The sequence below is a fragment of the Bison bison genome, unplaced genomic scaffold (assembly GCF_000754665.1).
Source record: "Bison bison bison isolate TAMUID 2011002044 unplaced genomic scaffold, Bison_UMD1.0 scf7180017864223, whole genome shotgun sequence".
NCBI classification, from domain to species: domain Eukaryota; kingdom Metazoa; phylum Chordata; class Mammalia; order Artiodactyla; family Bovidae; genus Bison; species Bison bison.
In genome coordinates, this window is record NW_011494795.1 from 1,562,352 (window position 1) to 1,575,225 (window position 12,874).

Consider the following 12,874-nt stretch of genomic DNA (forward strand, 5'->3'; position numbering starts at 1 on the left):
CAGTAGATGCGAAGTTCTGTTCTGGGTCAGAGTTATGCCGAAACGGCAACCAACGCCCAGCAATGGGTCTGGGAGATCCATCAGCCACCTCACTTTCGTGGAGCTCAAGTGATGATTCGAAGTCACCAGCATCTCTGGCGACTATCCTGGAGCTGTAGTTCACCAATCTGTTATTCTGATTGTCTTCAACACCAGGTTCTCGTAAGGATTTTTCTTCTTCTGAGGTGAATTCGGCAAAAATAATGGATGAGCTGTTACTTCCATCACTTTTAACATCACACTGAGCGCTGCAGGGGGGAAAAGAAAGTAAAGATAAAAATCAATGTTAAAAAAGGTCAAGAGTACTACCTCAACTGTTCCTTCCAGACTGTATGTATATCTTACTGGTAAACTAACAAAAAAGACAGCCAATCTGTCTAGCAGTAGTAATTACTTAAAAATACTGATGGGAAACACTTGAGAGGAGAAAGAAAACAGTTTAACATTTTGTAATGAAAATAAACAAGAAGAAAGTCTAACACACTCCTGGGCTCCTTGGCTGCAAAAGGCAACCCGAGGAGGTGACAGAAAGCTAACGTGTACTGCAGCCCACGTACCTGGGGTCTTTCTGGTCGGAGATCACTTCCAGGGACGGCAACTGAAGAGAAAGTCTATCGGCTGAAGAGAAAAGAAGAGTCTTCAAAGCTGCTCAGTTTTCTAATTTATAGTCAAAGGCTAAGAAATGTAACTCATACCAAATGAGACTACAAGATAAAAACGTCATACCTTCTGGCAAAATGCAAATACATCGAGCTGAGTCAAACGACTGGTGGATTTTAAGAAAGATAAACAGAGCTGTTCACCTATACGAGGGCTCAGTGAACGCGCTGGGCAGGCCCAGCAGGAAACATTTCAGGCTCTGTGGGCCCCGGGCCCCCTCCTGCCACTATGCCACTCTGCTTTGCAGTGCCAAAGCGGCGGGGAGGACGCACTCCTGTGACCCTGGCTTCTCACACTTGACTTATTGGCAATGAAATTTGAATTTCACATAATCTTTACAAAATATTCTTCCTTTGATTCCTTTTAACTCTTTAAAAATATATATATATCAGCTTGTGGGATGCGCAAGAGAGGCAGGCCAGATGTGGCCCGTAGGCCAAAATTCACCAGCCCTTCAACTGTGTCTCCTAAAGCCGCTCACCTTGCCTGTGGGCCACGTGAACATGTTCTATCCAGGCCGTGTGATAGCCAACGATATTAGGATGCTGAAGACCAGCCAGCACCTTAACTTCCCGCAGGACCTGGAGAAGAAACATACTCAGAGCTGACTTCTACTGACAAATCTGTTACATATTTATGGTGTCAAATATGACTTGTTCCCTCTGTACGAGGAATCTAAACTATCTTAAAATGATGGGGATACTTTTGTGGGAGAAAAATGCAGTTGTTTAGCAACTAAAACCTTACATGCATATGGTACTTTACACTTCTCATGGTTCATACATAATCATTCTCTCATTTCATTCCTACAAGTTCAGCCCTCCAAGGTAAATAAACCATATTTTTCACCGCTATTTCAAGGGCAAGAGACAGAAGTGGCTTAGAGGACTAGGTCCTTTGCTCAGGACCACCCAGCATGTCAGGGAGGAGCTGGACCTGAATTGAGCATCTGTGTTTTTCCTAACAAGCCTGTTACATGTTATATATAAACAGTTTACTTAAAAAATTAACTTCCCCAGCAATGACCCAGAAATGTGGTCAATCTGAAGTGCCTATAAAAATTAAGTCTTGATGTTTATTTTACTGTAACGCATTCTTAGTAAATTGTTAATCCATACCACCTACTATTTGCCAAATACACACACACACACAACTCTTTCCAAAGGACCTAAATACTGAATTATTCAAAATAAGTAAACGTTTTAAATCATACCTTCATGCAGTCTGCTTTAGTTGCACCCTTAATCAGGATTTTTTTAATGGCATAGTACTGGCCATCTAATTTATTCCTGACCTAAAAAGTAGATGAAAAGATAAAGTAAACTATACCATTAAATTCCAACTGAATAAAGACAGTTCTTTTCAACTTGACCTTAGATAATCCAAACTAGTCAAAGAGATAAAATTACACTACAGACGTGAGTCCTCTTAACTACATTGAGGGAAGTCAGCCATAGTCAGCCAGACTAAAGCTTTTTCAAGTCTGAGAATGTCGTGGTTCTGAGAGTTGGACTGAGAGCCCAACTCCTAGAAGCTCTATGTTTGAAGAATGGGAATGTTCGCAAAAAAGCTCTGTGAAAAACAGCAGCATAAATAACTGTTTCAAGTAATACATTTTTAAATAAAAATTAACCATAGAACAGAACTCAAAAGGTTTCCAGACTCCCCCTAAATCACCCAATGTAGTTAGGAAAAACTTAAAACCTGCCCACGTCCCTAACAAATGACAAATCTTAATAAAAGAAAATACATGATTTCTGGAAATTTCCTTTGAGCACTTTAAATGGGAATGAAAACATCTTCAAATACAACATGTTGTGTAGAGTAGGAAGTCAGAACGAATATGTAGAAAACCACCTTGTATACTCTTCCATATCCACCTTTTCCTAAGACGGCAAGCTCTTCAAATTCATTTAAGTAACGTGAAGTCTGTGCTTCAAAGGCTACTTCCCTTGCTCTGAAAGTTAAACATAACCAGTCAGTCAATACCAAAACATGAGAACCACAACATTCTAAGATAGGTCATGCTCACCATATTACTGTCCTGAGAAACCTCGTTTATCACTAAGCTGTAATGATTTAGAAAGGATGAGCTAAAATGAAATTCTTCATTCTCTATGAAGAAAGCATCTGCTAATAAGCAAATCAATAGCATAACAGACAGCAGAGATAACTTTAACTTAATTTTAAGTATTTTACCAGCAATTAGTATTCCAATTAGAAAGTATTATTGTTTTAAAACAGGAATTCTAAAGATGACTAACAGGCAGCAGCTGACTAGTTGAGTTCAGTGACAAATTTACTTAAATTTCTTTTTTTTGAATTACAAATTTTAAACTGTTTTATTAAATATCGCTTCTCATTCAGGAGATGTCAGAGGGGCCTGGGTCCCGATGTATAGTGAAGATCCTTGTTCTGGAAGCAGACAATATGGCATCCAAGCCTGGGGTCAGAGGTCAGTCAGACGTGCACATGGCAGCTGGGCCAAGAACCAGAAACTCCTGACTCCACTGCAGATTCCCTGGAATAATCTGTCATCCACGGAAGGGATCACCTTTCAAGTCTCTTCTAGCTCTCACATCTTGGGATGTCTGCTGCTGAAGCTGGAGCAGGAACACAGCGCAGAGTCGAGAAGAGCCTCTGACAGCAACTTCAGGAGACGGGCATGTTCAACGCTTGCACTGAAGAGACGGATCCAAATTTGCTAGAAGCTTTGACCAGCGCGTCTTACAGGAGCTCTGCTGCGGAGGAGCCGAGGGTCGTCCACCTGTACTCAGCAGGTCGCAGGCACCAGCTGGCACCCTCGATGGCAGTGGATGGTAACAACGTCCAGGAGTACCCTCACCACCGCAATCACACATCTACTTAAATTTCTTAATGGTTCAGAACAATTACAGGTTTTAAACTAGCATTTCCTACATGAAGTTGAAATTCAGTGGTGTTCCCCTGACAGGGACTGGATGTCAGTGCTCTGAATTAAGGGCGGGGCTTATAGAATCCCTAAAGAATTGGGGGAGGGGGTCAAAAAAAGAATGAGAAATCTTAAAAAGCTTTTAACTTTCATGAACTGCCCTAACTACATTATTTTGAATCCCAATACTAATTTCTGATTAATTGAGGATTACTTCTCCACACTGATTTCTTTTGAATCAGTTTACTTCTTACATGGTCATAAAACTACTCAACACTTACCTGATCTTCTGGATATGAGAATTATCCTCACAAGGACCCTAAAATCAAAAAATTGTTTTTTAAAAAACATTTTGAAAATTTCATGGAATAAGGAATCTACCAAAATCCAATGTTATATGACTACTCCCAAATGCTCAAATTAACATTTAAAAAAATACACCCACCCATCCAATGGCTTTTTCAAGATCACTTAAGAGTTTGCAATTAAAGATATTTCTCCCTGAAAGATCACTCATGAAAAAGCTATATTCTCGCCACCCAAAGACCAGGTTGAGACCCCTCTGCATGGCCGTCCTCAACTTCAGCTCCTGCCTCTCGTCTCAGCAAGGCCCACTCTGACACGCTATGTAGAGTTCACACAGCACCTCCCAACATTTTCTAAGCCCTCTACTCCTTGATGTTTCTTCTTAACACCACCAACTAACAACCCATGTATCTTTCTTTTTCTATTGTTTACTGCCTCCTCCTCAAGGAACATAAGCTCCCTGAGGGCAGGGATTGAACCCCAACTCCTACAAGATAGCCTAACACACAATAGCTATTCGATAAATATCTGTTGAATAAACAAAGTTAATATTAAACCTGTTATATATAAAAAAAACACCACGTTATAATCAGGTTTTCATAATGTTTTAAAATATAGTTCTCTTAAAATCAGGATGTTTTTTGTCATACACCGAGTACATTTATTTCTCAGTGCTTACCTGGCGAACTCTCTCCTTAGCTGACCTCATCAAATGTGTAATAGCTCTGTTGTGATGTAGCCGCAACGAGCTGAACTCATCGCTACAGGTGAAGGACGACAGGAGCCCCATTTTGATAAAGGTCTGACAAAGCACTGTAAGAATGTGGAAAACAATCATTAGAAAGGCCAGTGATAAAATGTCTCCCTAAGCACTGTGAGCTGTCACAGCAAATTCTCAAACCTGAGGGGCAACGGGAACCCCCAATTTGGAACCAAGTCAGCCACAAGCATGGGTAACCCAAGCACCCAGGGACCTCCTGCTTGCAACTGGCATCTGAAATGAGGGCAGTCTTGTGGACTAAGCCCTTCAACTGCGGGAGCTGACTCAAACTTCAGGGAAACAGTGTCAGGAGTGAACTGTAAGACACCCAGCTAGAGGGTCAAGACAACTGGTCACAACTGTTTCAGGGCTTTGGTCAAGAACAGGTTCAGAATCAGTACCTGGAATTTTCATGTATCTGCTCACGAACTAAACCATAACGTATCTTCGAAAACTCTATGAATTATCACGTTGTAAATCAAAAAGACCTACCTTTTATTTACTCAGATACACCCAATTTTATGGTGATTAATCTTTTTTGGAGTTCCCAGCGATGACATTCATAAGGAATTACCCAAAGGAAAATATAAAGTAAATTTACAAGATGTATTATTAAGGTTTATTTCAAATTTTTAGACACAGGCTGCCTCTCAGACCCATGGCATTAAACAACATAGAATGTGTACAAGTTTTATTTAGCAAAGTTAATTCATTCTTACTGACATTTAAACACCTGTCTGGAACGAAGTGGGTTTGGCTCATGCACATGGCTCAGGTGCTCCAGCAGAGAAACCAGCAACAGTTGGTTGGCTACTGCAAAAGGGAAGGTGGGCTGCTGCAGGGGTCCTTTCAACACCTGGAGTTCTGCGGGAACATCAGATTCTGCAAGTGAAAACAGGAAAAACAAAATTTAAGAAATGGTAAACCAGGCAATCCTAAAGGAAATCAACCCTGAATATTCATTGCAAGGACTGATGCTGAAGCTCCAATACTTTGTCCACCTGATGGGAAGAGCACCCAATGTCAACTCATTGGAAAAGATCCTGAAGTTGGGAAATATTGAGGGCAGGAAAAGGGGGCGACAGAGGATGAGATGGTTGGATGGCATCACCAACTCGATGGACACAAGTTTGAACAAACTCCAGAAGACAGTGAAGGACAGGGAAGCCTGGCATGCTGCAGTCCATGGGGTCACACAGAGTCGGACACAACTTATCGACTGAACGACAACAAGCAGGTCTCACAATGAAAAAAAAGCAAATGCTAATTAGTAAAAGACTCTACTTAAATTTAAGGAAATAAAAAGCGAAACATTACTTTAGGGGACTGGAGTTAAAGACAGAGTATCTGGAATTGAGCTTTGAGTTGAAATCTGCAAGTCTGGAAGCACTGGCAGAAAGAGGCCACTGCAGGCAAGGAGGAAATTTTGGTTAATGATGATGTGTGCAAAGGTAGCAATGAATAAATGGAAAATAAATCTTTCAGCAAGCAAACAAGCAGGAACAGGCTTCCTTCCGGCCAGGGGTACCAGAAGTCTGGCTGTGAAGAAAAGGAAAGGGAGGAATGACGGAACCTCTATGCTGAGTGTGTGCTACATATGTTTCGACCAGCTGTTTTATATGCACAATCTCATTTAGTCCTCACGAAACCCTATGTGACCATTCCCGTTTTACAGATGCAGACGCCGACCCATTCAGAGGTTGAGGAACAAGCAAGCAGGCATCTCAGACAGACTCCCAAGCCTATCCTCGATCTACTAAACAAAAGCAAGCCGGCAGCTGAGTTGACAATGCAGAAGGTCATAAGTTCTCGCGCACTGTTTATTAAATACATCATTTAATAGGCCAAAATCACAATGCAGGAAACAGGGAGGAAACTGTTCTGGACACGTGACGGGGAGCCTGGAAGGAGGCACGCGACCATCAACACCAAGTCAGGATGAGCCTAGCAGAGGGATTAAGTGAAGAAACATGGAGGGAAGAACAAGTCCCAGAGATAATAAGAAAGAAATGGACGAGCCAGGATTCAAATACTAGGAATGGGAAGGAGAGGTTAACACAAGTGAAACCTGCTAAGAGGAGCTGTTGGAGGAAAGATGAGGCACTTCAAACTCTCAAAAGCTGCTGACCCAATCAGCTGGAAACACTCTGCAGAATGGGGCCCATTGTACCCTATACCTTCTATTAACAAAATCGACCCCATCCCAAACACTCTGCTCCGAGCATCTCTATAAACCACCGAAGGTCCTGGAAGAGCCAAGGTTTTTCAAATTGAGAGTTCATTCACCAATTTCCTCTCTGACCTGTAGGTGGGCTCAAAAAAGACCTGCATGAATGGCGATATGCTATTCATTTTAAATGAATTATTATCTGAGTATGAGAAAGAAAAAGAATGGAAAATGTGCCACGTAAAAACGTCTCTATATAAAGGTATCTTCAAGTTAAAACACGAATCACAAAATCAGATACGGTAATCTGTACTGTATGTGTCAAGAAAGAAAAGGCAACAATTATTTATACAGAGCTCTTACACGCTAGTAAGAAAATGAAGCACAGTTAAAATTCAAACAGGCTTAACATAGCTAGTAATACATATATATTATGAAACGGAGGACCTTAGAGTATGTGTAACACTGCTGCTGCTGCTGCTAAGTCGCTTCAGTCGTGTCTGACTCTGTGCGACCCCATAGACGGCAGCCCAAAAGGCTCCCCCGTCCCTGGGATTCTCCAGGCAAGAACACTGGAGTGGGTTGCCATTTCCTTCTCCAATGCAAGACAGTGAAAAGTGAAAGGGAAGTGGCTCAGTCGTGTCCGACTCAGCGACCTCATGGACTATAGCCCACCAGGCTCCTCCGTCCATGGGATTTTCCAGGCAAGACTACTGGAGTGGGGTGCCATTGCCTTCTCCATGTGTAACACATACACAGTAAAATAACCACAGGACCAGAGTTTGGAAACAGTGCTATCAGATTGGTAACTTTTTAAAAATTTATTTTTATTGAAGTATAGTTGATTTACAATGTTGGGTTAATTACTGCTATACAGCAAAATGATTTAGTCAGACATACATATATATATATTTTTTAACATCCTTTTCCATTATGGTTTATTATAGGATATTGAATACAGTTCTTTTGTGTGATACAGAAGGACCTTGTTTATTCATTCCATATATAAAAGCTTATCTGCTAACCCCAACCTACCACTTCATTCCTCCCACAAACCCTTCCCCTTGGCAACCATAGATTGGTAATTAAAGTTTGGAATCCTTGGTATGGTTAAGAGCACAGAAAACTAGACACTTTCAAACCCAAGGAGTAAGTGTCTATAACCTTTGGCAATACACTGTAGAATTTCAAACGTGCAAACCTTAACCCAACAATTCTACTTTTGGAAAGATAAACCAAGGAAATAAAGAAAACAGCAAATACCTATGTCCAAGGTGATCAGGGCAATACCTTAAAGCACTGAAAATTTGCTAAGTTACATCCAGTACTCTTGCCTGGGAAATCTCATGGATGGAGGAGCCTGGTAGGCTGCAGTCCATGGGGTCGCTGAGGGTCGGACACGACTGAGCGACTTCCCTTTCACTTTTCACTCTCGTGCACTGGAGAAGGAAATGGCAACCCACTCCAGTGGTCTTGCCTGGAGAATCCCAGGGACGGGGGAGCCTTTTGGGCTGCCGTCTATGGGGTCTCACAGAGTGGGACAGGACTGAAGCCACTTAGCAGCAGCATATATAGAATACTATGTAGCTGTTGTATCAATAAATGGCCCTATACAGAAAGATAATCATAAATAACAATGTAGCACGTCAAAGAAGTAGGCCAACCAATAAGGACCTCTGGTATAGCATAGGGAACTCTAGTGAAAAAGAATGTATCTGTACATGTACAACTGAATCCCTTTGTGGTACACCTGAAACTAAAACAATCTGGTAAATCAACTATAATAAAATAAAAATTAAAAGAAAAAGCAGCAGGACATAAATTAGTAATACTAATGAAGGTGAGGCAAGACAGTTTCATACAAACCAACACAACCTTTCTGGTCACCATTTTAGCAAAACATATCAAAACTTTTTAAAGAACTGTTTTCTTTGACCAAACAAACCCTACTTTCATGGATCTATTCTAAAGAGATAATCATGTATTAACAAAGATTTATGAATATAGATATCAAATAGAGGTCAAACCCTGTGTTATTTCTAATGGTTAGAAAAAAAAGACAATCCTATTTTCCAACAACAGAGCGAAGATTAAATAAATGATAGTCCAGAATGTGATCATCTTAAAATAACGTTCTTAAAGGCTAATTTATCACAAGAAAATGCTAATATAAGCTCACATTTAAAAAGCAATCTGCTTATCAGACTATTATGATCACGATTTTAAAGTATATTTATTTTATAGCTATACTGATCTATATACACAAAAAGAATAGAAAGATCGAAACAGACAAAAGTCTCTGCCCCCTGTGCTTTCAATGACACATCGACGGAAGCTACAAAGAGTGAGATTACAAGTGAGCAGCAGTTTATAGTCTGCCTGTTTGACCACTAGTGTCTAGGCATCTACGTGGTATACAGCACCTCTCAGGAAATACTACAAACAAAAACAGCAAATTCTTAGCAGTGAGGTCTCCTCAGAGACGGGAGTCAACGGGACCTTCCCCTCTCCTTCCTTTATGCCTTTAAATTTTCTGATGCTTTCTCTAAACTTTTATCCTATTCAGACAATGTTTCTATCATCAGTTCAGTTCAGTTCAGTTCAGTCGCTCAGTCATGTCCAACTCTTTGCGACCCCATGAATCGCAGCACTTGCCTTTTCATACTGTTCATGGGGTTCTCAAGGCAAGAATACTGAAGTGGTTTGCCATTCCCGTCTCCAGTGGACCACATTCTGTCAGATCTCTCCACCATGACCCGCCCATCTTGGGTTGCCCCACGGGCATGGCTTAGTTTCATTGAGTTAGACAAGGCTGTGGTCCTAGTGTGATTAGATTAACTAGTTTTCTGTGAGTACGGTTTCAGTGTGTCTGCCCTCTGATGCCCTCTTGCAACACCTACCTTCTTACTTAGGTTTCTCTTATCTTGGGCTGTGATAGAAATCTTCAATCTATTCAGAATACCTTTCTTTGACAAATATTTTTAAATGCAAAATTCACCCAAAAAGTTGACCCTAGCTAAACCAAAACATACTGTTTGTAAATGGAAATCACAAACAGTAACTTCTGGGGGATGAGATCCTGGCTTTTTTAGTTTCTTCTTCAGACTCCTCTACCTTTTCAACATACTCTATAATGTGAAAAACAAAATTTTAAGTACTGAATTGCCAACAGTGGTGAGGTTTTTCTTTTTAGGAGTGTTTGCTGCTTCTATACACCCTTATCCCTATCCTCCATGATAAGAAAATTCTACTTTTTAATTAAAAACAAACAAAAAAACGGTTGCTCATCGGAGTCAACTGAACCTAATAAGAAAGTGACAACTTTAAAAAGATGATGGACAGACACCCAAACACAGGAAGGAGCAAAACTGACAGGAAATGAAGGTGGAGGCTGAAAGTCTCTCACTTCAGTTATGGTCCAGAGAAGAGGTATGGGGCTGAAAGGAAAGGTGAGGTCAAGTTCTCCAGAAAGAGTAAGAAATATCCAGGCCCAGTGTGAATTAAGAGTTCTAGAATTCTGCCATGTAAGAGGGGAGTAAGACAAATAGGAAAGGAATCATCTGATTCAACCTCCTGAGCAAAGTATGATCCAAATTAAAGACTCTGAAGGATTAATCAGAGGTAAAACTTTGGAAATACCTGTGTCAGATGAGAGAAGAAAAATTAATGAGCCTGACAACAGGTTTACTGTCGGCCCTCCTTCTAACGCGAGCTTTTCCACAGGGGCGGGGGAAAAAAACATGAAAAAACTTTGATCAAAGACGGATGATGCTGGTTTGAGGAGAATCCCTACTCGAGCTGCTGAAGGACACAGGCGCCGGTTCCATCCAGACTGTGACTTTTCTAATGCTACCACTGCTGGGCACGGTGACCTCCTCACATCAACAGACACCTGCTGAGGAGTCATCTACCTACTCTGTTTTTACACCAAGAAATTAAACTAGGATTTCTCACAGATCTAACCTTTCATATAAAAAGACAGTGTATGTCTGGACATTCTAGGCTTCTTTTTTCTCTGTGAAAGAAAAGGCAATATGTAAACACAGCCGTATCATGAGTAACCAAAGGAGAAGGAAATTTTCAGAAGCTTATTGAAGATCACTCCCTTCAAGAATAATCTTCAGTGTGCAGAAAACCTTATCACAGTGTTACAGAACAGACTTGCCTGTTTACAGCAGGGGCTTTGACATAATGCTTTACATATTACCGAGCTACTAGAATATGATACATGTGGGAAAAAAATCACTTTTTCCTTTAAAAAATAGTTATCTTACAGGCGTCCTATGTTAAGAGACTACCTAAATCACTATCACAGTCTCCTTTTGTTTCTCTTTATCAAGAATTGTAGGTAGTAATAAGGGTGAAAACTGAAGAATTTATGGAATAAATTAAGACCTTTTCAACTCAGCTTGCATCTTTAAATCCCCTGCAACATGTTAATATTTGTTTCAGGCTTCAACTTAATGTATATTCTCTATAATCACTCTATTTGAACTACCACAAAGTAAAAACCTTCCTGAATCAATGAATCATTCATTTATGGCACAATTTTATTTTTAAAATGGCCATGCTGCCAAGTTGCTTCAGTCGTGTCCGACTCTGTGCGACCCCATGGACTGCAGCCTACCAGGCTTCTGCGTCCATGGGATTCTCCAGGCAAGAACACTGGAGTGGGTTGCCATTTCCTTCTCCAATGCATGACAGTGGAAAGTGAAAGTGAAGTCACTCAGTTGTGTCTGACTCTTAGCGACCCCATAGACTGCAGCCCACCAGGCTCCTCCGTCCATGGGATTTTCCTGGCAACAGTACTGGAGTGGGGTGCCATTGCCTTCTCCCTAAAATGGCCATAAACCCTACTATATATAAACAAGGACTTACTTTACAGCATGGGAAATTATACGCAATATCTTGTAACAACCTATAATGGAAAAGAATATATATACATATATATGTGTGTGTGTGTGTGTGTGTGTGTGTATATGGCTGAGCTACTTTGCTATACACTTGCAATTAACACAACACTGTAAATTAACTATACTTCAATTTTCTTCAATGCGTTCATCCACTAAAAAAAATATATTCTGAGCACTTGGGATATTTTTTGCTACTGGATTACAGAACAGAGATACCTATACTATCACCATCAATATATTTACTGAGAAAATGAAACTTTTAAAGTATTTTTAAACTATTTTTATAGTTATCCAATATCTAAGTAGAGCAAACAACTACTACCTATCATACGCTCCATTTTGGGCCCCTATTTAATCTTAGTTCTGCTCAAAATTATACCGCTGTCATGATCACTACAAATCCTTATGTTGATGTCTGCAAGGTCTCAAGCAATTACAAATGTTATAAGGTAAACGGTCCACACCAAACCACCCTCCCTTCTGACATCAACTGCAGTTCTGGAAAAGTTCCTGGTATCACCCTGATGTTCAAGAAAAAAGAAGGGGTAAAAAAAAAAACTGCCCAAACAACTGGTTACCACTGAAAAGCCTACTGCACTTTCATTAATATATTAGATATTTTGAACTGGTTAGACTCAACGTTATAAGCACCCTCGCTTTATGAACCACTTGAAGAACTTACGCCCTATCTCCTAGTAAGCAAAAGCTTCAAGAAAACTTGGGGTTCTTCCTTAATAGAAGAGAATGATGCCCTTACTGTTTCACTATGAGAACTCTTCAGCTAAGCAAAAGTAAAGCCAAAGACAAAGAGAAGCTACCATGAAAACTCAACCCAAACTGCTAGGCTCATAGGGTCTGCCAAGTTGCAGTAGACTAGTTTGCAACGCTCAACCGCATCACCTGAGCCCCGGGGCTCAGGAGCTGGAAAACAGCCAGAGGGAAAACAGCCGGGCGCGTCGGTAGCCCCGAGCCCGCAGAGGAAAACCGCGGAGCAGAAAGGGAAACGATCGAGCGGGCTGCAGACAACTGTTTCAATACGAGCTCTCCTAATCCAGACGGCCCGCCCGCCCTCGACACTGCACCGCTGGCCCCGTTCCGGCCCGGATCCAGCCCAACTT

At 41.0% G+C, this 12,874-nt stretch overlaps 1 protein-coding gene across 1 annotated transcript in view; it reads right to left on the bottom strand.

Moving 5' to 3' along the window:
- EIF2AK1 (eukaryotic translation initiation factor 2-alpha kinase 1) overlaps window positions 1–12,874 on the bottom strand; it is a 37,530-nt gene that overhangs the window by 13,897 nt on the left and 10,759 nt on the right. The window contains exons 6-13 of the mRNA XM_010845778.1: window positions 5,400–5,579; window positions 4,596–4,729; window positions 3,892–3,929; window positions 2,557–2,656; window positions 1,913–1,993; window positions 1,181–1,280; window positions 597–657; window positions 12–287 (exon numbers count right to left, since the gene is read on the bottom strand). Of these exons, the coding sequence (XP_010844080.1) occupies window positions 12–287; window positions 597–657; window positions 1,181–1,280; window positions 1,913–1,993; window positions 2,557–2,656; window positions 3,892–3,929; window positions 4,596–4,729; window positions 5,400–5,579 (970 nt within the window). The remainder of the gene's footprint in view (window positions 1–11; window positions 288–596; window positions 658–1,180; window positions 1,281–1,912; window positions 1,994–2,556; window positions 2,657–3,891; window positions 3,930–4,595; window positions 4,730–5,399; window positions 5,580–12,874) is intronic.